Source organism: Ursus arctos, unplaced genomic scaffold (assembly GCF_023065955.2).
Source record: "Ursus arctos isolate Adak ecotype North America unplaced genomic scaffold, UrsArc2.0 scaffold_36, whole genome shotgun sequence".
Lineage (NCBI taxonomy): Eukaryota > Metazoa > Chordata > Mammalia > Carnivora > Ursidae > Ursus > Ursus arctos.
In genome coordinates, this window is record NW_026623050.1 from 11,550,332 (window position 1) to 11,577,941 (window position 27,610).

The window sequence follows — 27,610 nt, forward strand, 5'->3', positions numbered from 1 at the left end:
ACTATATAACGTATTTCTTTGATATCTAATAGAATTTTCATGATTATGGATTCTTATTACATGTAGGACTTTCTGTGTTCTGTTATTGCATGTTGGGTGGGGGGGAGAATTCCACTATTTTCATTAGCATTCCAAGGGGTCTATAACCTAAAAGGTTAAGAGCCGCAGGATAAAATGAAATGCACTCTTTCAAACAGTGGTGGAAAGTAAACCCCCCCCCCCATTACATGATGCTATGTTTGAGTGTTAGATCTTAAATTGAAGGTGTTTAAATCGCAAAAAAATTAAAGTTTGAAAATAATCTTGAAGTTGTTTAAAAAGCCCAAGGCGATCGGGTAACAAATGACTGTATACTGTGTCGGTAAGCCGTGGGGGCACTGTGCAGTGGGTACCGAATCACAGACACACGTCAGGGCATTAGCTATCTGGTACAGCAAGCAGTGGAGAGTGCTAAGGGGAGGTAGAGTGCCGGAGAATTTCCTGGTCTGATGATCTGGATAGCTACTTGGGATATGGCCTTTCAGGTACAATAGAGTTTTACATAGAAGGCCCAGTGACTAAATTTTAGAAGACCTAGATGCTGAGTTAAGATGAGGCTAAAAAGTAACCAAGAAGAGGAGGAACTGACTATTAGCCAAGAAGGTCAGTGTCTCCACAAAATTAAACTGCAAGTTGTTAATTCTGGTTCTTTAAGACAGGTTTTACTGAAGCTACCTAAATGTTGATTTCTGGATTCTAAGCAAATGACATTCTAGACATATAGCATTTCACATACTAGGTTCGAGGAATTGTTTTATACATATTTTTAAAATAAGTAAAAAAAACCCCTAAAAACACAATAACATAGAAAGAGATGTATGGATAACAATGTATGATTTTAACCTCTCTTAAATATTAATATTTGTTCAAAATAAAAATATGTGTACACCGTTAAGAAAAAAATTTAATGACACTTGTCAACACATGGTAAAGAAGACTTTATTCAAGGAGGGAAGCTACCAAGAAAGGTACAGGACCACTACAATAGAACTCTGCAGTGGGGGGGAGAGACTGGGTTCAGCTCTGAATACTGTATGGGCAAGTGGGAATTTACAGCCCAGGAGCAGTGTGGCAGTCAGTGGATGGAAAATCACTAAGAGGAAACATCAGGGGTGATGGGGATTCTGGCTAAATTGACCTAAGAGAATTTTTGTTAGAGACAGGCCAGTGCAATGAGATGTCACCTGGGGGATAACCCATCAGATACTGAGAGTGGGGGTTCTGTTAAACTGGCTTAGCAGGGTTCTCACTAAAACAGGATTTTATAAGGAAGTACACACATGGGTTTGGGAGAAGGTTCAGGACACAGACTAAACTTTGGTCAAGCAAAGAATCTTTATCAGCATTTACAGAATTATGATGATACAATGGCAGCAATGAAGGTCAGCCACACAGTATATGTGAAACATATTATAGTATTGCTTAAGATCTGGGCTAAGTTGCTTTGGCTGGAATATCTGAAGTGTGAGAAAGAAGCTAATACATATTAGCATAAACCCATGTGGTTTTGCCTGGTTGAATAAACTGAAGGTAAACTTTTGTCTGATAACGTCTTCAGGAAATAGGGAACAACATTTAAAGATTAATGACTACCATATAATTTTATATGTGTAAACTGTTTAGCTGACTAGGCTGAACGTACCCTGGAACAGATGTATCTAAATAAATCTTGTTCATCTATTTTCATTTGCTAATTATTCAAATAGGTTATCACCAGAAAGATTTTAGTTAATCAGAGGTTAGTTATAGTTCATTGTGGTTTTACTATGAAATTTTATAAACCAAAAGAAACTCCTAATTACCTACCTAAGCGATGGAATCCAAAGGTGAATCTTTTGGTTGGTGATTTTGAAGATAGCCACAAAGCAAGCAGGGTCAGTATGATAGCACTTAGGTCAGTTAACATGTGAAGAGCGTCGGTCATGATCGCTAGGCTGTTTGCAATGTATCCACCTTGGAGTAAGGGTGAGAAGGAAGACGGAATAAGTTAATTAAAAAAATAAACATAAGCAAACCAAAAATATGTAACAGCCTACAAAACATCAGCTTTTAACTAAATCTTTATCCTATTACAATGAAATCAAGCTATCCTGGAATTTTATGCAAAACATTAAATATGTGTGTATGTTTGTGGTGAAAATGTCCATTTCTATGAACAGATTCTGAGGAGTCAATGACCTTAAAAAAATTAAGAACCACTAAACTGGGCTCTCACACACAGTAACTTTGTGTTTTAGCACTGCAGCTTTCACTCAACCGACTAATCCTATCAGTGAAATTAATAACCACAATATCTAAATATTACAAGAAAGCGGAAGGTAGATACTCACTTGTTTGTGAGGGTTTGGCCACAAAATTAAACTGAAGAAATTTTTTAAATGTCCATGAGTTCAAAATGAAGGATAAAGATTAACTGATTCCCTTGGGTATAGATAGCAATGTCTCAGAGGGATTAAAGGTGGTATTTAGAATAAAACTTTTAACGTTAATTTTCCAGGCATTATATAATATATATATTATATATAAAATTCATTGCACATACATGAACATGTGTGTGTATATATACATATGTTGTCCTGTTATGGTTAACCAATTGTCCTAGCACCATTCCTTGAATAAGCTTTTTATAATACACAACATTCAAACCTTTATGTGTATCGGAATCACCTGGAATATTTGTTATAAACTACAGATTGCTTGCCTTACTCCCAGAATTTCTAATTCCAGAGGGCTGTATGAGGCCTGAGAATTTCCATTTTTAACATGTTCCCAAGGTGATGTTGACCCTTCTAGTCTGGGTACCTTTGAGAATCACTGTTCCATTGAACTTCATGATCAGGGTATTATGACACCTGAGTGTGCTGAGCCATTGTTCCCCTCTTTCTGGGATGAGTGTGCAGAGCCAAGAGCAGCAGGAGACCGAGCTGGTGATCTTGTAATCACATCCATCCACTCCAGTGCGCTCTATACAAATATCACTTTTTAAAAATACATTCCCTTGACATTAAAGAGCTGGAAATCACTGAGAAAAATACAAGCTGGTGGCTAATATGGGATTTTGGACTCTCTGAGACTCTCTCAGCAAGTTAATACTTTTGAGTCTCAGTTTCCTTATCTATAAAATAAAGATAATACCTTAAAGCTGTACTGTCCAGTAACTTTCTGAGATGATGGAAATGTTCTATCTGTGCTGTCCAGTAGAGTAGCCACTAGTCACATGTAGCTTTTAAGCATTTGAAATATGGATAATGCAACTGAAGGATTCATTTTAATTTTAGTTAACCTAAATTTGAAGACCCATGTATTGATAATCATCAGCAAAAAATAGCAGACTAAGGACCTTTGAAAATCATCTCCTCTACGAAAGTAATGAGGACATGGGCAAAAATGGTCCAAATCAGCTTCTTTAGAACCCTGGAAATTAAACCAAGGGTGATATAGGTAGTATTCATTCAAGGAAAACAACTGAATCTTTGTAAGAGCGAACATTCTGTAGCCTTGAGCCCATTTCCTTCTCTCCCGCTCCTTAGTAGCCCTGAAAACCAACAAGCAGCAACCCTAGTGAAAACCAGCCTGGCAGTCACTGCAAGGGATGAAATGGGGCTACAGCTCCTTACAAGCCCCATTCCCAAAGGACTATCATTATTTGATCTGCCTGGTAATTCCCTGGAAAACCATATTAGCAAGGCTGTTTTGACTTGACTTGACTTGGGGATCTGCCTTAGGCAAACCCTAAAGAATGTCTGTTAAAAAACAGAGGGAATTGTTTAACACTGCAGCTGCCTGAAGCAATAGGTAACAATGTGTTCCCTGTATTCTGAAATTTCACAATGATATAAGTTGGTATGGGTTTATTTTCACCCATTTTGCTGGGTTTTTGTTGACGCTTTTCATCTGGAAAGGTATACCCTTCAGTCCTGGGGAAATTTCTTAAACTGTATTGTTAACCATTTTTGTTCCGTTTTCTCTATTCTTCAAACTCCTATTATTTGGAGTTTGGATTGATACACTCATTTTCTTATGTTTTTCTCCTATTATCTATCTTTTTGCTCCACTCTGAGAGATTACCTTAGTTCATCTTTTAACTTTTTTATGGAGTTCAAAATTTTTTTGTTTTTATTGTTCAAAGGCTCTTCACCTTGAATTTCTTTTTTAAAGCAGCCTATTCTTACAGATACATATCTCTTATTTCTGTGGCTACTAACTATATAATTATTATATCTGTTTAACTAGTTTCCTTATTTTAGTCTTCCTCTTTACCCACACTTCTAGGGGTACCTGGTGCACCAATCCTGGGCGTACTTCAGATTCTGAAGTGCAGTTCTCAGTATGGCCCCTAGTTTTAGCAACCCCTGTGAACTTGTTAGAAATGCAAATTCTTAGGCCCTATCCCAGACCTACTTAATTAGAAACTCTCACCCAGTAATCTGTATTTTAGTAAATTCTCTAGGTATTTCTATGAATTACTGTAAAGTGGGTTGATTCTTGGCTTTCCCCAACTGCTTTTTTAGGAGGTGGCTTTCTTGGGTCTACTAAGTCAGTTATTTCTTTTATCTACTTTCTAGTTTCCCAAAGTTATGTTATTATCTCATTTCCAGTTCTCTCCATCTATGTGGACACGGACACACACACACACACACACACACACACACACGGATATATGGCTATATGCATATATATACATTAAAAAATCCCTTTATTGTAGTTTGAGAGGCTTCAGGAGAAAGTGCATTTAGATACATGAGTTCATTTGCCATCTTTACCTGGAAGTCTGTTTGCATATATTCTTCAAGCTTTTTCGCTCCCAATAAAAATGCAGTTGTTAATTAATAACTATTACTAAATCCAAAGGATAGTTTAGCTCTCATCTCATTAGACCTCTCAACACCTTTAACTTATTTAATTCCACTTAGAATTACTCTATTTCCTTGGATTCTGGAATACCAGTTTGTCTTTTGCCTGACTTCTAAAGTTGGAGTTCCTCAAAATGGACTCTCTAGGCGGTTTTTTCCATTCTGATACCATTACACACTGTATCTCTTAACTTGACCTCTCTTCTGAACTATAGACTCACATCTAACAGCTCACTATTCATCTTTACTGGCTATTTTACGTACATCTGATAATGAAGATGTCTAAAACAACCCTTGAGCCCATGCCTAAATCCTGCTCTGTATTTTCTCCCTGACTCATAAATGACATACTCAGTTGCTTAGGTGAGAAACTTCAGAATCAACCTCCACATCTAAACCATTAGTCAATTTTGTTGTTACTTCTGGGATGTTTCTCAATCAGTACGTTTTTCTCCATCCACACCAGTCCAAGCCATAATTGCTTCTTGTCTGAACCTCTCTGCAATAGTCTACGTGCTTCCCATTCTTGCACCCTCCAATCCATCTCCACATAAGGGCCAGAATAATCTTTCAAGAAAGTAAATCCCATTATATCACTCTCTACTTATAAGCCTTCACTGGGTTTTCATTGTACTTAAAATTAAAAACTATACTCTGGGGCGCCTGGGTGGCACAGCGGTTAAGCGTCTGCCTTCGGCTCAGGGCGTGATCCCGGCGTTATGGGATCGAGCCCCACATCAGGCTCCTCTGCTATGAGCCTGCTTCTTCCTCTCCCACTCCCCCTGCTTGTGTTCCCTCTCTCGCTGGCTGTCTCTATCTCTGTCAAATAAATAAATAAAATCTTTAAAAAAAAAAAAAAAAAAACTATACTCATGGGGCGCCTGGGTGGCACAGCGGTTAAGTGTCTGCCTTCGGCTCAGGGCGTGATCCCAGCGTTATGGGATCGAGCCCCACATCAGGCTCCTCCGCTATGAGCCTGCTTCTTCCTCTCCCACTCCCCCTGCTTGTGTTCCCTCTCTCGCTGGCTGTATCTCTCTCTGTCAAATAAATAAAATCTTTAAAAAAAAACAAAAAAAACCCCCAAAAAAACTATACTCATAATACGGTCTATCAGAACCGGCCTGATCTGGTCCTCTGGCCCCTTTCCCTTTTGCTTATTATATTCCAGTCAAACTTGCCTTCTTTTTAGGTCCTTTTAAAGAATTGAAGGTTTTTAGGACCTTCGTACATGCTGTTCTCTTCACTTGGAAAACTCCTCCGCTCCCTTTGCTTGAATAACTCCTACTTTTTTTTTTTCTTCTTTTTTTGGTTTAACTGTACCTGGCTCATACATAAATTATGTTGAACTGGTTACTATGTCTTATAGTATCTTGTTCTTTTTCTTCATAACACTTAAGGCCATATGGATTTTAAATTTATCTGTGTATATGTTTAACAGCTGTGCCCTCCACTAGACTAAGTGCTTCAGACGGTAGGTTTTATAACAGTTTTGTCTGCATTGTATATCCAGAATACTTAATATAGTGCCTGGCATAGAGCAAGTACTCAAAAAATACTTGCTAAATGAAAGGAAGAAAAGAATGGACCTGTCTAAACTCTTAGAGCAGGTGGCAAAGCCAAGATTCAAAATCAAGTCTTCTCTTTCAGATCTTTAAATTACTTCATTTTTAAAATTACTCCATACTTTCTACATAAGATGCCTTATTTCTGAGTGCCTTTGATACACTTTAATAAATGCCCTACTATATACAATTTAATTCTATGTAATATTCTGAATATTTGTTAATGCTTAGCCTAAGAATTAGCATTTCGGTATTATTTAACAAAAGATTTGTATCTTTGAAAATAAAGTCAGTATTTTTTTTTGTTTTGTTTTGTTTTAAATGATTTTTTATTATAAAGTCAGTATTTTAAATAAAATACTTATTGTAGCTTTCACAAAACAAATTTACCAAATAAGAGATTTCAAAAATGGTATGTCAGGATACTTTTATCTTAGTAATTGTTACTTAGGTAAAATAAACTCTAAATTAATTTTAAGGGGGAAAATGTGATTAATGTGGTTTTAACTTCAAATACTAAATATTAACTTCAAGAATCACTAAGTCTGGAGCACCTGGGTGGCTCTGTCAGTTAAGCATCTGCCTTCAGCTCAGGTCATGATCCCAGGGTCCTGGGATCCAGCCCTGTGAGGGGCTCCCTGCTCAGTAGGGAGTCTGCTTTTCTTCCTCTCCCTCTGCTCCTCTCCCTCATGTATGTATGTATGTATGTATGTGTGTGTGTGTGTGTGTGTGTATATATATATATATATATATATATATATATATATATATATATGCGTGCGCGCACGCCCTCTGAAATAAATCTTAAAAAAAAAAAAAAAGAATCACCAAGTCTGATTGACCCAATATTCTAGCTGTGTGAATTTGGGCAAATCATTGAATCTTAAGTCTGTAGAGGCCATGCCTTAGCTGGCCACAACTTCACTCCTGACTTTTACTTTCTTTACAGTTTAAGCATTTATAATTCTCTATCACAATAAAAATTAATTCAACAAAATTTTATTGAATGTCTATTCTGTGCCAGTCATTATTGTAGATGTCGGGAATGTGGCTTATATTTCAGTGGAAGAAGATAGATATTAAACAAGTGAATAGACAAACAAGATAATCTCAAGATGCTGAGGGCTTTTAAAGTTAGGGAGACCACAGGGGAGATAGAATATTTACTTTAGTCAGTCAGAAAAGGTCTCTCAGAGGTATCTTTTGGGGTAAGATGAATGTCAAGAAAACAGCCAAGAGAAGATTTGGGAAAAGGCACTCCAGGTTAGGTGGTTTTTCTCAATTGCAGGCCCTGATCTATTTGTGAACACGAAATCAATTACGTGGGCTGGGGCCATAATTGAAAAAATACCAGAACGCATCACAAGAAATGAGACTTTTGTTTCAGTTATACATATATTTCCACATATATGTATGTGTGTGTACATACATACCTATGTATGCATGCATGCGTACCCGGGTCACAATGTTAAGTGTCGTTTTTACTATAAGGAGGTCAAGAAACTTTGAAAGTCACTGAGGTAGAGGGACCAGCCAGTTTGGAGGTCTTATGGACAAGAAAAAGCTTTGTGAGTCATGGGGAGAAAGAAGGCCAGCATGGCTGAAGTGTGCACTGGGGAGGAGAGGTATAAAATGAGGTAGGAAATGTATATAATTTTCCTACATATAACCTCTGGCCAGCATCTTAATCTGGACTGCCACTTCTGTTCCAGTAATGGTTCATCATTAAGAAACAACACGGCAGAATAATCTCCCTCCTTTAATGTCACTTTTGTAAACTGTCACTAAGAGAATTTAGCAGTTACACTACTGTGACTGTGAAATTAATCTCTAAGAATATATTTTAGAGTGAGAATGTATTACTTGAATAATTAAAAAGTGAAAAAACCGAGTTCATAAACCCTGGGGGAGCACTCTGGTTCCTTTCAGATCCTTACTATGATGAAAAACTTTAAAGGTCAGTTAGTAGTATTTAATTTTCCAAGTCTCTTGGATATAAATACAAAAGGAAATAGTAATGAAGAGACCGCTTAAGTCAAACGTAGAGGAAAAAAATAAGGTGACTGGGACTATAGATGTGGCTCTTCCACTAACCAGCTAAGTGTCCTCACAACTTGTTTCACTCTCCGGGCCCTCAGATTCCTTATGTGTGAAAAAAGAAGAGGAGCAGGTGTTCAGTAAGGTCATTCCATACTGTAAAACTTTATGATTCTACGTTTAGATCATTTACTATTTTAAACGATGCAAAAATTAACCCGGTGTTTTATCAAAAAATTTTTAAGAGGAAGTTACACGATATACGATGAAGCTACTGTCCTTAACTTCACAGTACATGTCACAGTGTTTGGAGAGCCAGAAGAAAAAGTCAAAGTTATCTGACAGTTTATGTCGTACTTAGGTTGACCTGCACTTTGGAACCCTGTGGACTTTTCCTAACAGGAGATCAGTATCTTGGTAAACAACAAACTTCCTGAAAAGAAAGTTTAAACCTCAAATCATGCGTAACTAAAGCTTGACAACAACCCTCGGGACAAGGTAGATGGAAAGTGAGTTGGCAACACAACTCACCTACAAGTTCTCCAATCATGAAAAGCAAGTAAAGAACGGCAGCAATGGTCAATCTGGTTTTCACCTTTCTCTGCTTCAGTAACTCTCGCTGTCTGCTGCAGTTGTCACAGGGGTCCACCTTCAAACTCAGCTGACTGTTGGTCAAAGGTAAGTCCTGGTCCAGTAAGGAATCGTCGTCGGCCTGCAGGGCCGGGTGCGCCCCGTTAATAGGCCTTTCTGGGATTTCAGAACCATCATCGGCCACCACAACTCGAAGTTTGTTAAACCGAGAAAGCCCCTCGTCCCCCGCCTCGTCCGAGAAGTCAAAGGCGCTGGTGTCATTTAAAAACAGCGGCGCATCATCCTTCCTCAGCAGAGATTTGAGGCGCTTCCACGCGCCGGATCCGGCCATGGCAGAGGCTGAGCGGCCGCGGCACGGAACGGCTCGGTGCAGGCGGCCGGCCGGCGGCCGCGGCAGCTCCTACTTCACCGGAGCGCCAGTTCCCGATGGCACTGCCGCGCGTCCCTCCCCATCCTGCGAAAAACGAAACACGTTATAAATTAAAAGCGCCCCAACACTGCCCACAAGTTCCGAAGCCCCGGGCGGCGGGGGCGCCAGGCCGGCCCGGAGGCGCCGGGGCTCCGCGAGGGGGCGGCGCGTCTACCTGGGGCGCTGCCGCGGAGCCGCCGCTCATCTCCCCGCCCGCGGCCGGCTCGGCGGGGCCGACTCGCACAGCTCGGGCCGGGGCCGCGCGGGGAGCGGGGCCGTCCTGGCGCCGGCCGCGCCCGCAGCTCCAGGCCGGCTCCCCGGGTCTGACAGGTTCGGGGCCGGGCGCCGGGGGCCGCCGCCTCTCCCCGCCCTGCGCGAGGCCGCGCGCGTGCGCCGGAGCGGCCGCAGGCGAGGAGCGCGAAGGAGGGGTCGGCACGAGCACACGCAGGCCCGCTGCGCAGGGCTGCGGCGCCCGCGAGGGGCGGGGCAGGGGCGCGCGCCGCATCCCCGGCCCGGCGCCCCAGTCCCGGCTGCGCAGCCCCGTGCGCCTGGCTCTGCCTGAGAGGCACTCACAGAGATGCCCCTGTCTCCGGCGCAGCCCTGCCACCTCCCCGGGCGAAGAGGCGGGAGCGGATGGAGCCGGGGCCTGCGGACCAAGTGGGTAGATTCGAACGGTCCCGCCCGCCCGGGGCTGGGCGTTGCTGCCGGAGCTCGCTCCACCCAAGGAGGGCCTCAGGAATATTGGGTCAGGATCTCGGTTGCGGATCCGCGGCAGAAAACGATTTTAATGCTTTCTTGCAAAGTGAGAAACCAAGCAGCTTTCTTTCCTCGAGTTGCTGCTTCTTTGGCAAGTTGGCAAGATTTGCTGCAACGTCAGGTCAACTCCGAGAGGGCAAGGTTTATGGTCTTCAGCAGTTCTAAGTCCTGTTTTGTATTTCCTATCGCTTTTCATCAGATATGTGTGTGTGTGTTCGCTGCCATATTCCTTTTGCCTTCACTAATAACATGGACTAAACCCAAGCACAAAATCTAGTAGGGGTTTCCGTTTTGGCCTTTGGTTCTGTTAACATCAAATTTAAAAGAATTAAGTTCTGAATAGTAGTTTCTGATTTAGATCTGAGTTGTAATGGTAAAGTGGAATGGCAATAAACCTTCCCACTCCCCTTCTCCCTTCAAGTCTTAGGAGATTCTTAATCCAGATTCCTTGGATGGGTTTTAGGGGCTTCTGGAGGCTTTAACCTCATATGCAAAATATTGTGGCTTACGCGTATTTTCTTGAGTTAAGACCCTTAGGTTTTAACATATTCTCAAAAGGGTTTCATACTCAAATTTTGAGATTTAAAACAGCAACACTGTCAGGGGAACTTATAGATCAAGCCCCTAGCTAACACTTGGAATTGAATTGTAGTGAAACTCCTTGTTATCCTGTGTTAATGGATGTTGTATTTTGACAGTAGTCTACATGGATTACCAAATTTCTAAGTTACAAAATATACAATAAAAAGTCACATGGAGCATCATTTTCCTCTGAAGATTCAGATGGCGTTTTAGAGTCTCGCATGCCTCAGGTGCAAGAGCACCAACTGCTTTTGGACTCCCCAGCAATCCACTTTTGAATGCCCACCATATTCCTTCAGAGCTGCAGCCATGGGAGTCAAGTTAGGAAACCTGGGTCAGAGATCCCATGGTTCCCACGACCAAGAAGAGCAGACTTGCCCCAAATATTCAATAACCAGAGCACTCAGGTCATTACCAGCTGAAGGGAGAGTGCTTACTGAGCCTTGCTTTCCTAACCCCAAATATCTTAATCCATCCAACTCAGGAGTAAGTTAATTGTTGTTTTTCATTTCAGTTTGTTATACTGCCTGAAATTCTAATGAGTAATACAAATGAATAAAACAAATATGTCAGGAATGTGATTGCTCTTTCTTTGACATAAATTCTTCAAATAAGATTGCATTCAAGGAAAGGGGATAGGTACATTCAAGAAAAGTTGAGGCAGAACATGGATTGTTTTGGGTACTTACAGGAAGTTTTGTTGGGAAGGGCTGCAGTTCTGCATCCCAATTTATTTTTATTATTTTGTATCGCTGGATATCTGGACAGAGTAATAGGAAGATACCAAAAAACTATATAGTGATTTTAATGTATGTCCACAAATTCTGATACTTGTCCCATCCAGAGGTAGAGCTTAATCTCCCTCCCACTGAATGTAAGCTTCTTTGAATGACTACCATATAGCCTACAATGAGTAGAATATGACAATAGTGACAGTGTATGACTTAAAAGGCTAGGTCATAAAAGGCACTGCAGCTGCCTGCTTGTTCTCTCTAGGATCACTTGCGCGGGGGGAAGCCAGAGTTATCATGTCACGAGGAACTCAAGCAGCCCCAAAGAAAAGTCCACGTGATGAGAAATGGAGACCTCCTGCCAACAGCCATGTGAATGAGCCATATTGGAAGTAGAGCCTCTGCCTTCAGATGACTGTAGCCCAGGAGATATTGACTGAGACCCCGGGAGAGATCCTGAGCAGAACCACCCAACTAAGCTGCTCCCAGATGACCCACAGAGACCGTGAGATAATAATGTTTATTGTTTTCATATGGTAAGTTTGGGCATAATTTGTGACAGAGCAATAGATAACGAATACTCTCAATCTCAACTTTCCTCTATACCAGGAAAGACACTTTTTATTTTATCACATGGGCCCTTGTTCCCAGGCCCGTCCTTGGGCTAGTGGCATGATTTCTATCGTTGAACTTGAAAACGGGCCAAATAGACTTCTGTGAATAGTCTTGGCATGTAACCACCATTTGCAACCTTATTTCTATGCATTCGGAATTTATAACAATAGACAAATGAACTTTTGAAACATAATCCATTTATAATCTGGGTACTGCCAGCGATTCAGCTCTAGCTATTGCTCAGCCTGCCGTTCTTTTATAAGAGACTTCCTACTTCTTTCCAGTATGAAGAACTTTTCGGCATGGGCAAATAGATAAAGTTGCTAACGATTTATCCTCTCTCTTAACCAGGTAATTCATAATACACAAATTGTTTAGGTAATGGTAGATGTCTGACATTTGCAAGACACATAACTTCTGGCAGTCAGCTAGAATACCCCCACAATATCCTATGTCAAAACTTGTTTTCTGGCCCAGACGTTTTTGGGCGCAAATGACAATGCTGAAAATAATACCACAGCTAACATTTACTTGAGGCTTTTTTATGTGCCAGGCGCCTCTGCAGGGTACCTGATTTACAGCAGCTCATTTAGTCCTTATAGCATCACTGGGAGGAAGTTAATGATTCAAAGCATGGGTCTTAAAGTCTGACTGTGTGTGTGCCCTCGTTTCACTAGTCCTATAATCTCTCGCAAACCATTTAACCAATTTGTGCTTCAATTTTCTTACCTATAAAAGGGGTTTGGTGAGAGTACCCTCTTCCCAGGGCTATGGTAAGGATTCAATGAGATCATGCATGTAAAGCATGTAAAACAGAGCATATATAGTTCCTAGCACATAGTAAGTGCTCCGTCAATGCCAACTATTAATATTTTTTAGGTAGAGGGACACCTGGGCGGCTCAGTCTCACTTTGGCTCAGGTCATGATCCCAGGGAGTCTGCTTCTCCCTCTCCTCCCCGCTCATGCTCTCATCCATTATCCTACATTATCCTCTCAGTCTGTTTCCACACACAAATGGAATGATCTACAGAAAAGTACTTAGACTCCTTGAAGTGTGCTAGGAGAAATTCCTATTCCATATGCCAAAGATTCGCCAGCACCTCGAGACTTCAGCATCACCCTGTGAAATCCTTCTTGGAAAGAAAGGGGGAAAAGTGGAAAAGTTTTTAAAAATGGAAATATGGGGTGTGGTGCCTGGGTGGCTCAGTTGGTTAAGTGTCTGCCTTCGGCTCAGGTCATGATCCCGGGGTCTCTGCATTGTGCTCCCTACTCAACAGGGAGTCTGCTTTTCTCTCTGCCCCTCTTTCTTGTTCTGCTTTCTCTCGCTATCTCTTTCTCTCAAATAAATAAATAAAATCTTAAAAAAAATTTTTTAATGAAAATATGGGAAAAGGTGCCACTTAATTGACAGGCTCAAATGTTGCATATTCCCCATCCTGAGAATTCCTTTCTCTATTAGAATAGGTGATTGTAGGATTCTCAAAGGATATTTTTGGAATGTGACTCCTTACCTTTGCGGGAGGGGATGAAAGCTGTCAGCTACATATGGACAAGGGTTGGTGATGTGATACACAACTACAGGGAGTGTAATAATTTCTTTTTGTGGATTGTTCTCTTGTAACAGGGAAGCTGGGGATTCAGTTTAACCCCTCTTCCAGGGGAGGAGAAGAAGGACCCAGAAGAGTTAAGAGAATTGCCTAAGGACAGGCAAGTTTCCTTCTTGGACAGGGAGGAGATAAAGGAGAGGGTCTCTGGGCCAAGTCCATGCATCCTGCCAAAACCTACACTAAACAAGTTCATTGTTTTCACACCTTCGTTTTTATCTTCCCTTCTTTTTTTAAAGTAAATGTACCTATGAATTTCTCTAACCACGTCTGGCTAAAATTAGAGGGCATAGGAGCTGGGACAGGTTTAAGGCATCAGCACACAGGCCCTGGAGTCTGAGGTGGCAGCTGGGCTCGGGGAGCTTAAATGTGAGGGTGGAAGGCTGACTCTGGACGTGCTTTGGGAAGAATCCTACATCACAGACAAGAGAAGCTCATTCGGCTTCTACTTTTGCCATCCTTTCGCTATGATCCCTAGCAGCATACTGTTGCTGAACTCATTTTCTGTCTGTAAGTGGGGAATAATATTTGTCCTACCTATCTCCAATGAGATTGTGCGTGTGAAAATATTCCCTTCGCTACTTTACCACTATTAAAGACCGTGCCATCTGAACCAAAATGCAAAACATGGCTACCGACAAATGCTGATTGTTAATCCTCCACTTGTATCTGTCCCTTCCTAGGAGAGTTAAACCCCAGTCCCTGGTTTGTATTCTGCCTTTGTTAGGTCTCTAGATCACAACCACACATCACTGTTACTCTTACTTCATTTCTATCCTAAGTTGTTTTTGTCCAGGGCACCTAACAATGTACTCAGAGCAGAAATGCTGTAAATTCACATGGATTTATATACAAAAATATTTTAATCATGGGGCGCCTGGGTGGTGCAGTCGTTAAGCGTCTGCCTTCGGCTCAGGGCATGATCCCGGCGTGATGGGATCGAGCCCCACATCAGGCTTCTCCACTGGGAGCCTGCTTCTTCCTCTCCCACTCCCCCTGCTTGTGTTCCCTCTCTCGCTGGCTGTCTCTATCTCTGTCGAATAAATAAATAAAATCTTTAAAAATATATATATTTTTTAATCATAGAGAGTTCATTCATAACTTTAAATTCCCTCAAACATTTGTATTTCTTGAAGCTGGTGCGTAGTGTCTGAGAAATTCTTAGTGGTGAGATTAGTCTGTCTCCTACTGACTGGAGATGATTAATTCACTAATACTCAGTTGATATTTATACCTGACTTATGTCAAAGAACACTCTAATGTTTATGAATTAAACCAAGAGAGAAGCAACTGCAGAAAAAGTGACTCTTCTGTGGCCTCTAACAACTGCTAGCTTTAAACAATGAAGGCCATTGTGTAAGAACTCCCTCCTGGGGTTATTGTGAGGATTAATTAGATTAAAATCTGCAAAGTATTTTGAGTTTTCCCCAGAATTCCTTTATAAATAAAGGTGGCATTAATTTTTTTTTCAAGTATCCTTACATGGGTCCTCCCAGAGCCAGGTAACGAATCCACCTGCTATTTAACTCCCTGTGTTCCCTGAAGCAAAAACCCATGACTAAGCCGACCTAAATGATCCTCTCTAATGGTTTTAAACTATGGGAGCACACATGAATGAGCAGAATTCAGTACCCTAATCACAAAGATCTTGGTGTATGACTTACATGACACAATAATGCCTCATAATCACGGTACCACATGATAATTAGATACAAATTACTGTAATTATTACAGCTGTTTTATACTGACGAACAAACTTTTACCCTCCTTTTTGTTATTTATATTTTACTAACTCATATTCTGCTCACTTACAAATAGGGTTTAAGACAGCCTTCACTTTAGTACCAAATTGGAAATGATTTGAGTTTTTCCTGATACTAGGGTCTGCCTAATCTTCCCTGTATGCGCAGAAACACATAGACACAGATGAAAGACAGGAGTCTTAACGACCAACTCTCCAGTGACCGATGATGTAGTTTGAGAATGTAGGTAAGGTCCGGAGCCAATGGTCAAGAAAGAATTCTCCCCCCCCCCCCCAGGAAAGAATTATTGAGACGTCTTTGGTGCAAAAGAAGTGATTACATTGAAACACGGGGATAGGAACCATGGCAGAAAAAGCCGCGGCAGCTGCCTGGTACCCTGGGATTGTGATTATACACTTTGAGGTTGGGGGAAGTAAAGGTAGGGGAGGTATCCAAAAGGAGTTTCATATGCTAAAGAAAACTCACAGGATACTGGAAGCCTTGCTATTGTCAAACTAAGGTTGTTTTTCCTTCTAGCAAGACATTATCGTCAAGACAGTTGAGGGGCGCCTGGGTAGCTCAGTCGTTGGGCGTCTGCCTTCGGCTCAGGGCATGATCCTGGAGTTCTGGGATCGGGCCCCACGTCAGGCTCTTCCCATGGGAGCCTGCTTCTTCCTCTCCCGCTCCCCTGCCTGTGTTCCCTCTCTTGCTGGCTGTCTCTCTCTCTGTCAAATAAATAAATAAAATCTTAAAAAAAAAAAAAGACAGTTGGGAGCTTCCTGGAGGAACATTGTACTCTGCCTGCCTCAACTATTTGTCAATGGGCTGCAGGTTATAAGGACATGTAATTTTATCTACATTTCCTTCTGCCTTTGTTTCCCACGTCACCAAGATTCCTTAGGAACCCCTTCTGCTCTGTCTCCTGGTCTCTGATCTTAATCCTGTTAACAGTGACTCCCCAGCCCCTGCTGTCCCCTCCCCAGACCCAGAAGAAGCCACTCTGAATATTCTGAGTGGTGGGTGTGGGGCGACCCAATTGGATGGAGGCTGAAGTTGTGGGCAGTGGAAGAATTCACCTGTGGCAGAACACAGGAGATAGAAGTTGAGTGAATACAAATGGGCAGAACAGCAAAGGAGAGACTGTCTGCCAGGGGGGCTGTAGTTAAGGGGGGAAGGTGAGGAGGTATGGGAGCATATAGAATTCTCCTTTTTCGGTACCTGCACCCTATTGTAAGCAGCCCCTTGGTCAGCTAAGGCTTATGGCTATTTGGAGGTGGGTCGCCTGATGCACCTGTTTGCATTCAGCCCAGGGGTCCCTGTGGACCCTTTGACCTGACTCAGGTTTTCATTGCTCAAGCCTGTTGCCTAAAAGTGGCCTTTACGGTGGTCTTGTGGTAGCAGAAACTTTGGAGCAGGCCCAGGTTGAGTCTGGGGAGCAGCAGGATAATAAGCCCATTGGTAATAAGGAATCTACCTGGCAGGTGACCAACTGTCTTGGTTTACTTGGGATGGAGGGGATTCCCAAGACCTGGGACTTTCAGTGTATTGGGATGAGTTTACCTTGTAGCAAGAATCGATTCTGTAACCATGACACTGCTGGGCAGGGAGAGTATCTTCCCTGGGAAAGATACCTTGTTCCTTTTAGGCTCTGCAGCACACTGGGCTGGGTGTTCCTGAAAATTCTCTGGATATGATTCCTGTCAAAGTGAAATGGAAGAGGTCAAAGGTGTCCTAGAGGGAGGCCAGCCACACCCAGGTAGGGCCTCCAAGACACCAAGACTTGTTAGAGCCACAGAGGTCCCAAATCAATTGTGCAGCTTTGCAGGTGTGGAGACTATGCCTGAAGGTGAGGCTGGGGAAATCAGTGTATGCCAGACTGCCCCAAGAGACCAACAAAATTACTGAGAGGTTGATTACTTAATTCTCCTGGGGCTACAACTCTGTTATTGCCCTGGATGCCCTCTTCGCAAGACCAATGACTACGAGAAACCAAGTTACCTTACAGCTAGAACAAAGGTGACTGGGGGTTTTTAATGACATGATTTACAGGCCTCATGACCACTCCCGGCCTTCTGTGTTCCTGGTTCCCTGCTGGGGTATTCTTCCTCATTCTTGGTGTCTGGCTAGCTGCTGTTCACCTTTCAAACCCTGTAGATTCTGCCCAATTTCCCTCCTTCTTTCCCTCCTCCCTCCTCCTCTTCCCTTCTTTCTTCCTTTCCTTCCTGCCTGCCTGCCTTCTACAAGTATTATTTGAGTGTTTATCATATGCCAGTCACTAAGGTAGGTACTGGAACCATAGAATTGAGTAAGACAAAGTCTAGATGATAACCCATCCCAGATTAGTCTGGCATACACAGCACGAATTCTAATTCTTTATTACTAATTTTCCCCCAGATTACATATAGACTGTTGATATCTGATGTGGTTTTGGAATATAGGTAAGGTTTGGTGGGGTGAGGTCCGGAGTGGAAGGCCAAGAAAGAATTCTTGGCATGTCTTTGGTGTAAAAAGGTGGTTTTATTAAAGCAGGAAGATAGGACCCCCGGTTTGTCAGGGGTGGCTGATTATATACTAGGGGGTTGGAGAAGCTAAGGAAAAGGGAGGTTTTCAAAAGAACTTTCATATGATAAAGAGGACGTACAAGATACCAGAGGCCTTGCCATTTTCAGGTTAAGGTTGCTTTTCCCCTCTAGCAAGGCATTAACATTAAGACGGTTGGGAGCTTTCTGGAGGAACGTTACACTCTGCCTGCTTCAAGTATCTGTCAATGGGTTGCAGGTTATAAGGACATTTAATTGTATCTACATTTCCTTCTGGAAGCTAGGTTATTGATAGAAATGCTTTGTTTTTGTAAATTGCTAAGACATTTGTAAACCGAGGGAGACTCTTGTCTTGCAGGATTGTGATCTCTGTAAAGTAACTATTTTTCCTCTCCTTAGCTTTTGGGAGTGCCTGAGGAATGTCACATATATCCCTTGGGGGGGGGGCTGTTGTTGGGTGTCCACTTTTGCTTTGTCCTCAGCTTGCCTTCTATTCCCTCATCAATATCTATATGTAATTTTTAAGTGAAAGTGAAAAATAACATAAGCTTTCTTCTCAGTTGAATTTTAGTTTAGTCTTTTTTTTTTTTTAAGATTTTATTTATTTATTTGACAGAGAGAGAGAAACAGCCAGCAAGAGAGGGAACACAAGCAGGGGGAGTGGGAGAGGAAGAAGCAGGCTCCCAGTGGAGGAGCCTGATGCGGGGCTCGATCCCAGGACTCTGGGATCATGCCCTGAGCCAAAGGCAGACGCTTAACGACTGAGCTACCCAGGCGCCCCTAGTTTAGTCTTTCTGAAATCATTCCCGAGGCCCCCCATCTCGTAAAGTCTTCAGATAACCAACTCTATCCACTGTGTTGATTATTGTCATCTAGGACATGAAATTCACTTAATATTAACTGTTGCTGTCTTTAGTCCTCCCAGCTGTGCTTAGTTCTGAGTTGTGTGTGACCTCATAGCTCAGAGCCCTGTCTTCATTTTATAAATAGTTTGGATATTTTTATCCAAAAGTGCATTACTTTGCACTTGTTCCCACTAAAGCTCATTTGTCAGTTGTCTGACCACATGGTCAGATTTATAGGCTCTTCTGACTAGCCCCAGGATTGGCAAACTTCTTCTTTAAAGGGCCAGATAATAAATAATTTCAGCTTTGCTGCAGTATCCTGGTGCTGGTCGCATTTGCTCAACTCTGCTCTTGGGGAAAGCAGCCGTAGATGATAATAAATGAATGAGTATGGCTATATTCCCATAAGACTTTGTCTATGGACACTGAAATGTGAATTTCATATACTTTTCACATGTCACAAAATATTAGTTGTCTTTTTCTTTTTTTCAACTGTTTAAAAATGTAGAAACCGTTCTTAGCTCAAGGGCTGCACAGAAATAGGCGAAGGCTGAATTTGGCTTGTGGGCTGTAGCTTGCAGACCCTGATCCAGACCCATCACTAGTTAGAAATGTTGTTAGAGATTTTACTGCTCGCTCCCTTCTCCTGATCACTTATCCGTATCTTAGAGAGCCCCCTGCTAGCAAAGATGCTTGAGGATTCAGTCTCTTTACTTGGGTCCATCAACCTCTGCTTCCCAGTGTACTATTAGGACAGCAACGTTTGGACAGCCCAACTGTCTTCATACAGGTAGGATGTAGCTGGGGCCCCAGAACCCACTAGAGTGCTCTACTTGGGGCTGCCCAAGCATGCCAGTGGCTCTTGTTTAAATACCTTGGACTTTTCAGAATGGGAATCTGCTCGTGTGCCCACCCTTTTCCACAACCTCAGTTCGGCCACTCTGAGCTGTAGCCACACTGAACTTGCATTGTTTGGGGCTCTGACCACAGCCATTGTAAGTGCAATTGCCATTTTTAAATGGAATGCTTTTCTTCACCACTCCTTTACCTCATTCGTTTTAGATAAAGTCTAGAACCACTCTTCCTCATGGCACCCATCCCACTCCAAGTCTAGACACATCTATTTATTACATGTCTTCATGTCTACTTCGTAATTTTATCTTCATTAGTGGCGCTATTTGACTAATGTCTCACTCTCTTATTAGACTCTGCTCCATGAGACTGGAGGTCTCGTATCTCCTGCACCTGACTGTGTGCCTGGCACATAGTAGGTGCTCAAGAAGTATTTGTTGAACAGAGGAACCAGAGCCACAGCAAACCTCAGCGTATTGGCTGGGCACTGTTCTGACTAACAGCCCCCTCCCCTTACTAGCAGAGAGAACTTGAATTACAAGGTCTCCTTGAGCTTCAGTTTCCTTCTCTGTAAAATGGAGACAATAGTTACTATCAGTGGGTTGTGGTGACTTATGTGAGATAATGTGACTGGCACATGGGTTGCTTCACTGACTGTTAGATTTTTTTTTTTTTTTAAGATTTTATTTATTTATTTGACAGAGAGCGACAGCGAGAGAGGGAACACAAGCAAGGGGAGTGTGAGAGGGAGAAACAGGCTTCCCACCGCACAGGGAGCCCGATGTGGGGCTTGATCCCAGGACCCTGGGATCATGACCTGAGCTGAAGGCAGACACTGAACTGCTGAGCCACCCAGGTGCCCCAGTGACGGTTAATGTTAGGCCCCTTCTCCACTTCCTCTCATGGATGTCAACCCCATGGTTGCCTGATGCCTATACGACAGATTCCCCTGTGCACAGGACTCCACCTTTCTGATGGGGACTGTTTCCTTAGAGAAATCCAGAATTAGAAATGTGACTACTACGCCCTTCATACATCTGCAGTCTTTCCAGCATCTGTCACTTAGGCCCTCTGGTTCCCTCCCCTGGCTGGAATCAACAGGCTCCACCCATTGTTTTTGTCTCTGACCTAGTTCCTTATTGCCTCACAAAACATTCCAATCTTCTGGAACTTTTATTTCAGCCTCTCCTTTGGAAATCTCTGAAAGGTTTTCTTCAGGTGTTCAGGTAGATAATATTAAGCAATTCTTTTTACCTACATGTGATTTACTTCCTCAAAAATTAAGTAAATTAATTTGTTAAGTTTTCTCTTTAGAGATGCCATTTTGTTGGGGTGCCTGGGTGGCTCAGTTGTTTGTCTGCCTTCGGCTCAAGTCATGTGTCTGGGGTCCTGGGATTGGGCTCCCTACTCAGCGGGGAGTCTGCTTCTCCCTTTGCTCCTCCTCCTACTCATTCTCTTAATCTCTCTCGCTCAGATAAAAAAAAAAGATATCATTTTGTCATCTTACTCTGAAGTTAATTTTAAGTGTTTAGCCTGCGTATTTCACAAGTAAACCATAACTTCCTAGGCTCTCTCCAGAGATTTCTTCATGATAATAAATATTATCATATAATAAAAAATTATAGTATTTTGAGCCCACTATGTATCAAGCACTGTGCTAGGACCCTTAATTAAATGTTGTTCAATTTAATCCTTATAACAACCTTATGTAGTAGATACTATTTTATACGTGGGATAAATGAAATTTTTTAAATACTTTGTTCAAAGTCACACGATTAGAAGATGGTGGAGTCAAGGTTTGCATTCAGGTTTGTTGCAGCCCAGTGCCCATCATCTTTCCATTCTGATGTTTTCTTCCCTTTTTATGCTTGGTGGTTGGTGGTGGTGCTGGGAAGGCATGTGTATCACATTCCCACTTTTCTAACCTCCTGGGTGAGCAGCTGGCTGTACCCATTTTGGCAAATGGTCCCTCAATGTCGTAGTAGAGTTCATTCAGAGCTCATGTAGGTTTTAAAGTAGTACCTTTCACTTAAAACCATTCATCCCTCCCTCCCTCCAACCAACCAACCAACCAACCAACCAACCAACCAACCAACCAACCAATATTTCTTATCAGGCTATCTTAGTCTGTTTGGGCTGCCAGAACAAAATAGTATAGGCTGGGTGGCATATCAACAGCAGAAATCTACTTCAGTTCCGGAGGCTTAGATGTCTAAGATCAAGGCACAGGCAGGTTCATGTTCTGGTGAGGACCCTCTTCCTGGTTCATAGCCAGCACCTTTTCACTGCGTCCTCACAGTGGAAAGGGGTAGGGAGCTCTGTGGGATCTCCTTGGAAGAACTAGAATCCCATTCATGAGGGCTCCACTCTCATGACCTGATCACCTCCCAAAAGGTCCATCTTCTAACATCATCATAGCGGGCATTAGAATTCCAACATGTGGATTTTGGGGGGGACACTAACTTCCGGATCATAGCTGAGGTTGTATACCAGACACAGTGCTATGTGCTGAACATGTCTTAGGCCAAAGAAAGGTGTCCTTAGTGTTTAAAATTAAGACACTGGGGAGTTAATGGAAGAAGCATTTGGGGAGGAGGATGTGGAGGTAGGAAAGATGGAGAGATAGGATGAGAAAGGGAAGTCACTTCCTTGGGGGCCCACAGGTATGATGAGGAAGGCAAGGGAAGATGAATGAGAGAGATTCTTCTATGCCAAGATAGAAGCAGTGAGGCCGAACCAGCAAAATTTCGCCCTGGCATGACATACTGCCTCTGTTGGTGTGCCTTAGGGTTTTCGGTTCCCTTTCCAACAGCCAGTACTTTCCTAGCTTTCTGAGGTTCTTGTTTACTCTTTCCCAAGCCAGCAGCAATGATGCCTTTGCATTTGTGTTCTCTGTATAAGCATCCCCATTTATCTCGATGGCCTACCAGAATTGCTGCAGCAACTGACTGTTTTACTGTGTAGAAGGGGGTTACTTCATTTTCCCCTTAGTTTTGTGTGTGTGTGTGTGTGTGTGTGTGTGTGTGTGTACACAAACGAGAAGTGAGGGGACCTGTGTTGTTGTAGTTCAGTCCTTAAAGTCCAGTTCAGACGGAGGGATCTGGTGACCCAAAGAGTCTCACAGTGGCATTCACCTCAGTGAGTTCATGGTGCATCAGAGTCAGAAACTTGATTTTGTTGGCACCCTGAGAATATAGTCATCTCCCATTAACGTGGCTCACAGAAACTAATAAATACAAAACGGACTCTTGAGAGTATGTGGGAAAGTGTACATATGTTCTAGAGACCCATACTTAAGTGAGCGGGGATGCAATGACATGGTCATTTGCTTTACACTGTTTTAGTTTTTCAAAGTGCAAGAAAGTGAAGCAAGTGTGGGAAAACCTTGATAATGATTGAATCTGGATAATGGGTATTTTATCCTATTTGTACAGTATGTAATATATACTCATTATACTATATCCCTACTTCTGCATGTTTAAAATTTTTCTTAATATAAAAATTAGACCTATAAAGAAAATGACAATAATTTACAGAAAGAAAGTAAAAAGACAGGTTACCTTGATGTTCAAGTTACCTTAACTAGGAATACAATGTGGAAAGCTGATTCAATTTAAGACCGCTGGGTCACCCAGGACGATGACATATTCCTGTCTGCAGCCAGGAGCTCACTCTGACCCCTTCTGCTCTTCTACCCCAGGATCTAGTTCGGGGTCTGTCTCAGAGACTTAGACATCTGATTCCTACATCCATGGTCTTTTCCCTTCATACTCCCTGTCCTGGGGTCAGACACTTAAATCCTGTTCCAGGCTGAGTGGGTTGGTGCCTCTGTTGCGACTGCCACTGGCAATAAGCGTCTATTTCTCCTGCTTCCAGCTTCTAGTTTTGTTTTAGGACTTCTCATTCTTGGGATACATGAGAGACCCTGCTAACTCAAGTGCTGGTTCAGCTTCCGCTCCTGCTGACACCCCCATCTCTTAGGGGCTTGAAACCTGAGAAGCAGCAAGCATGGCGCCCTGAGGAGTCCTGACCTTGCAGCCTGATATCTGCCCCCTCTGTGCCTTGTTTGCCCGGCACCCGCTCCAGGAATGACAGAGGTGGCTAAAGGGAAAGGCACGAAGGATACCTCTGTGTTTTACAAATCATTTTCAAAGGCATGATTTATTTAATTCAATCCTCATTCAGATCTGTGAGATAGTTACCATTCCTATTTGGAGAGAGAGGAAACTAGGATGCTGTGAGGTGAAGTAATGTGTTTTTAGCCACAGTTAATCAGCAGCAGGACTCTGATGGGAACTTAGGTATTCCTGTTCCCCAGAGGAGTTTATCTGTATCTAAATCCTAGTTATTACTAAACTACTATAATTCCCTAATTAAACTGTCATTTGTAGTAACCAAGTTGTGTTACCACAAAAGATGAGTTGTTACTAGAGCAGGCTGGAATTATTCAATAGCCAGATGCCGTATTTCTTTTTCATCCGTGTGTCGAATTAATTTAAACAAGACATTCTTAATTTTGCATTATCAGGAGTTGATAAATAATATCTATAGTTGATAAGTCAAGAAAAAGGGGTGTAAATGTATTACATACAGTTTCCATGGTAATCAACAGTAGAACTTAAACAGAAACTGGATAGAACCTGAGTAATGGGTGTGGCAGTGATTGGTGGGGGTGGGAGGAGGGAGGTTTTTTGTTTCTCGTTTTAGACGTCTATACAGTCGGAATTTTTATTTTTTTTTTGAGAGAAGGTGTGAGTGGGTTGGTGGGGAAGGGCAGAGGGAGAAGAAGAGGATCTTAAGCAGACTCTGTGCTGTGTGTGGAGCCCAATGTGGGGCTCAGTGTCACAACCCTGAGATCACGACCTGAGCCAAAGTCAGGAATTGGATGCTTAACCAACAGCCACCCAGGTGCCCCAATACTGTCTGAATTTTTAAAAATATGGGCAAGTTTTACTTCTATAAATTAAAAAAACAGTTTAAAAATAGAAAAAAAGAAATGAAATAGAATAAAAAGTATCCCCTCAATGAGTAATTGTCTAAGTAATCGTATGTAATACTAGGCAGCCCATAGAAAAAAATGAGGCCCACCTATACAGATTTTAAGTAGAAAAGGCGTAATAGCTAACCATATATATATTGTGTGTGGGTATGTGAGTGCACCGAACTGGGAGGACGCATATCAAAGTGAGACCAAAGTGTAGGGATGAGGGGTGGGGAGGAGAGAAAGATTTTGATGATTAACTTTCTTCACTTCTGTGTATGGTTTGATTTTTTCCAAGGGGCATGTATTGAACATGAACATGCTTGGACTATTTTGCAACTTCACAGCTACAGTGGTTCGGAGCATTCCCCCTTTTCCTTTATGCCACAGGAGAGCCGGGTGTGATGGCAGCGTGTCGCCTATAAGGGTCAGGATCTTGCACTGACTTGTAGTGAAGAAATTCACTGTTCCTTAATACTGTTCCTTAATATTGTTAGAAAAGGGAAGTTTGTGAATGGCATCGTTCCACTCTTATGCCTTAATGTCACCGCAGAGCTGATCAAGTCGGATTCATGTTTCATTTTGTATTGTCAGATTTCCTTCCTTTGCTTTTTTTTTTTTACCAAGGGTGTGTGGGATTTAAATCCCCATATCCAGTATCTCGTGATTGTAACTAGGTACCCACCCCACACGTTGGAGTCCTGGACTTGGAGTCTTGACTATCCCTGATACTTGATTGAATCCTTTTGGTGAAGAGAAGCTGGGTAAGAGGGAGCAGTATGTCTGTGGAAGTCCCCAAGGCAGCCTCCAGGGAGGAGCAGAAGGAAATAGAAGATAGAGTAACTAGTCTAGAGAAAGCTGAAGAAGCAAAATTAAAAATGAGGTATCCTCTTCTGGGACAAAAGCCTGGAGGTTCAGATTTCTTAAGGAAACGATTGCAGAAAGGGCAAAAATATTTTGATTCTGGGGATTATAACATGGCTAAAGCAAAAATGAATCAAGGTTGTGAGTTCAAGCCCTATATTGGGCAGGGAGCCAAACACACACACACACACACACACACACACACACACACACACCAACAACCAAAAATATGAAGAAAAAGCAGCTTCCTACTGCAGTTCTAGATAAGACAGAAGTCACTGGTGACCACATTCCCACTCCACAGGACCTTCCCCAACAGAAAAGAGCCAAACTGCTTGAATCTTCTCATTTTCATTATTTCTCCTTAATATGTTTCTTCTCTGCTTTTTACTTCCTTTCATTCACTAAGTCATTTGAGAATGACAGCTTTGTAGGTAGCGGGAGTGTGTGCTGCTGTTGTAAGGGAATATACGTGTGTAGAGTTTTTGATTACTTTAACAGTGCACTGATAAAGAGAGCATGTTAGAGCAGCAGAAAGTAATCTAGTTGAAAATAATTGTATATACCTAACTCCTCCTGTAGGACTGTTCAACAAGTAACAAGCAAGTTTTACAATGGTAATGTTTTGGCTTTCTTTAATTTATTTTGATTATAGCTTTTTATAATTTATCTTTGGTTATAGCTACTCTTATTTAATAGAATCTCACTTGTATTGATTTCTTCTGTATTTTCCTTTTGGATTTTGTAAAACAGAAGTTTAAGAGCGCAAATTGAAAGGAGGGTCACGTTCTTCAAACAAAACTAGATGGGGCTCTGAAAGATTTGTTTCTCTGTGCTTGAACTTGAATGGCCTTAAACCTGTTTCAGCTTTAAGAATAGAATTTTACTTGGGCAGTATTTGCCCATTCTGGTGTAACTTACGTGACTCTAGGGCTTACAGCTGCCGTGGAAGCTAGTGTTCTGTTCCGTTCTGTAGTGTTAGAATATCTCTGGTTGAAGATGTGAATGAAGTGTGCGTGTGCATCGACTGTTGAATTCACTTTTGTGCCATTCTTGTAAATACAGTAGTTTGGCGCGCGCACACACACACACACACACACACACAAAGTAATCCTTTGGTGATTCAACTTTTCGTATTTTATTTTACTGTGGAAAGAACAATAACATAGGATTTACCCTCCTAACAAATTTTTGTGTGTTGATATATTATTGTTGACTACAGGTACAATGTTGTACAGTGGTTCTCTAGAACTTACTCAGCTTTTTTTCCTTAATAAAAGAAGTTAAATTTACAAATACCCTAAGATAACTTGGGAAATAGATAGTAAAAAATAACGAATCCCACACATTACAGAGGTTTTACTAAAGTGCAAACTGTCAGCAAACTGATGCTAAATTTGGCATAGCCAATCTATTTAACTAATTTGAGTGGTAATTTTTCTAACAAAACTCAGTTGGAGGACAACTGATACATCTACGCTCTTGACAGAGACGACAAGTGTGGTATTGTGGCTAAGAAAGGAGACTATGAGTTGATGCCTGCTTTCATCATTCACATCTTCTGGTTGTTCCTCTTTATCTCCATCAGGAAAATATATAGGGAATGGTAGATTTTTAGAGAAATTCTCAGATGCAGACAGTTTAGAATCTCTGAGAGTTACCAAGCAATTTTTATGTCCCAGTACAGAATCATTTACATAGGATATACTGTGCTTTGTGTCCACACTTACAGTTCATATGCTGTCCATCTAATGCTTCCCATTTGTCTAGGCATTTTCATTCCAGGCCAGACTGGCAGCCCCCTTGGTTGAAATGGCTCCTGGTCTCCTGTGAGTTTTCATTTCATGATGAGTAGTAGGCTGGCCTTCAAATCCCCATCTTTTCATGATGCCTTGAAACTTTTATTGATAGTTTTTCCTATGACATTCACATGCTGTCCTGGGCAGACGTGAGCAGTGTGAAGAGGGATGCCTGGCTTTATTACAGCTGATTGCTGTGGTTAGGAC

At 42.1% G+C, this 27,610-nt stretch overlaps 1 protein-coding gene and 1 long non-coding RNA gene across 2 annotated transcripts in view; one reads left to right on the forward strand and one right to left on the reverse strand.

Moving 5' to 3' along the window:
- SLC30A4 (solute carrier family 30 member 4) overlaps positions 1–9,823 on the reverse strand; it is a 29,698-nt gene extending 19,875 nt beyond the window's left edge. The window contains exons 1-3 of the mRNA XM_026518417.4: positions 9,667–9,823; positions 9,023–9,536; positions 1,846–1,992 (exon numbers count right to left, since the gene is read on the reverse strand). Of these exons, the coding sequence (XP_026374202.1) occupies positions 1,846–1,992; positions 9,023–9,413 (538 nt within the window). The 5' untranslated portion in view covers positions 9,414–9,536; positions 9,667–9,823. The remainder of the gene's footprint in view (positions 1–1,845; positions 1,993–9,022; positions 9,537–9,666) is intronic.
- A 141-nt stretch (positions 9,824–9,964) lies between these two features.
- Positions 9,965–27,610, forward strand: part of LOC113269577 (uncharacterized) — a 34,131-nt gene continuing 16,485 nt past the window's right edge. The window contains exons 1-2 of the long non-coding RNA XR_008957095.1: positions 9,965–10,148; positions 11,826–12,096. This is a non-coding gene — a long non-coding RNA (uncharacterized LOC113269577). The remainder of the gene's footprint in view (positions 10,149–11,825; positions 12,097–27,610) is intronic.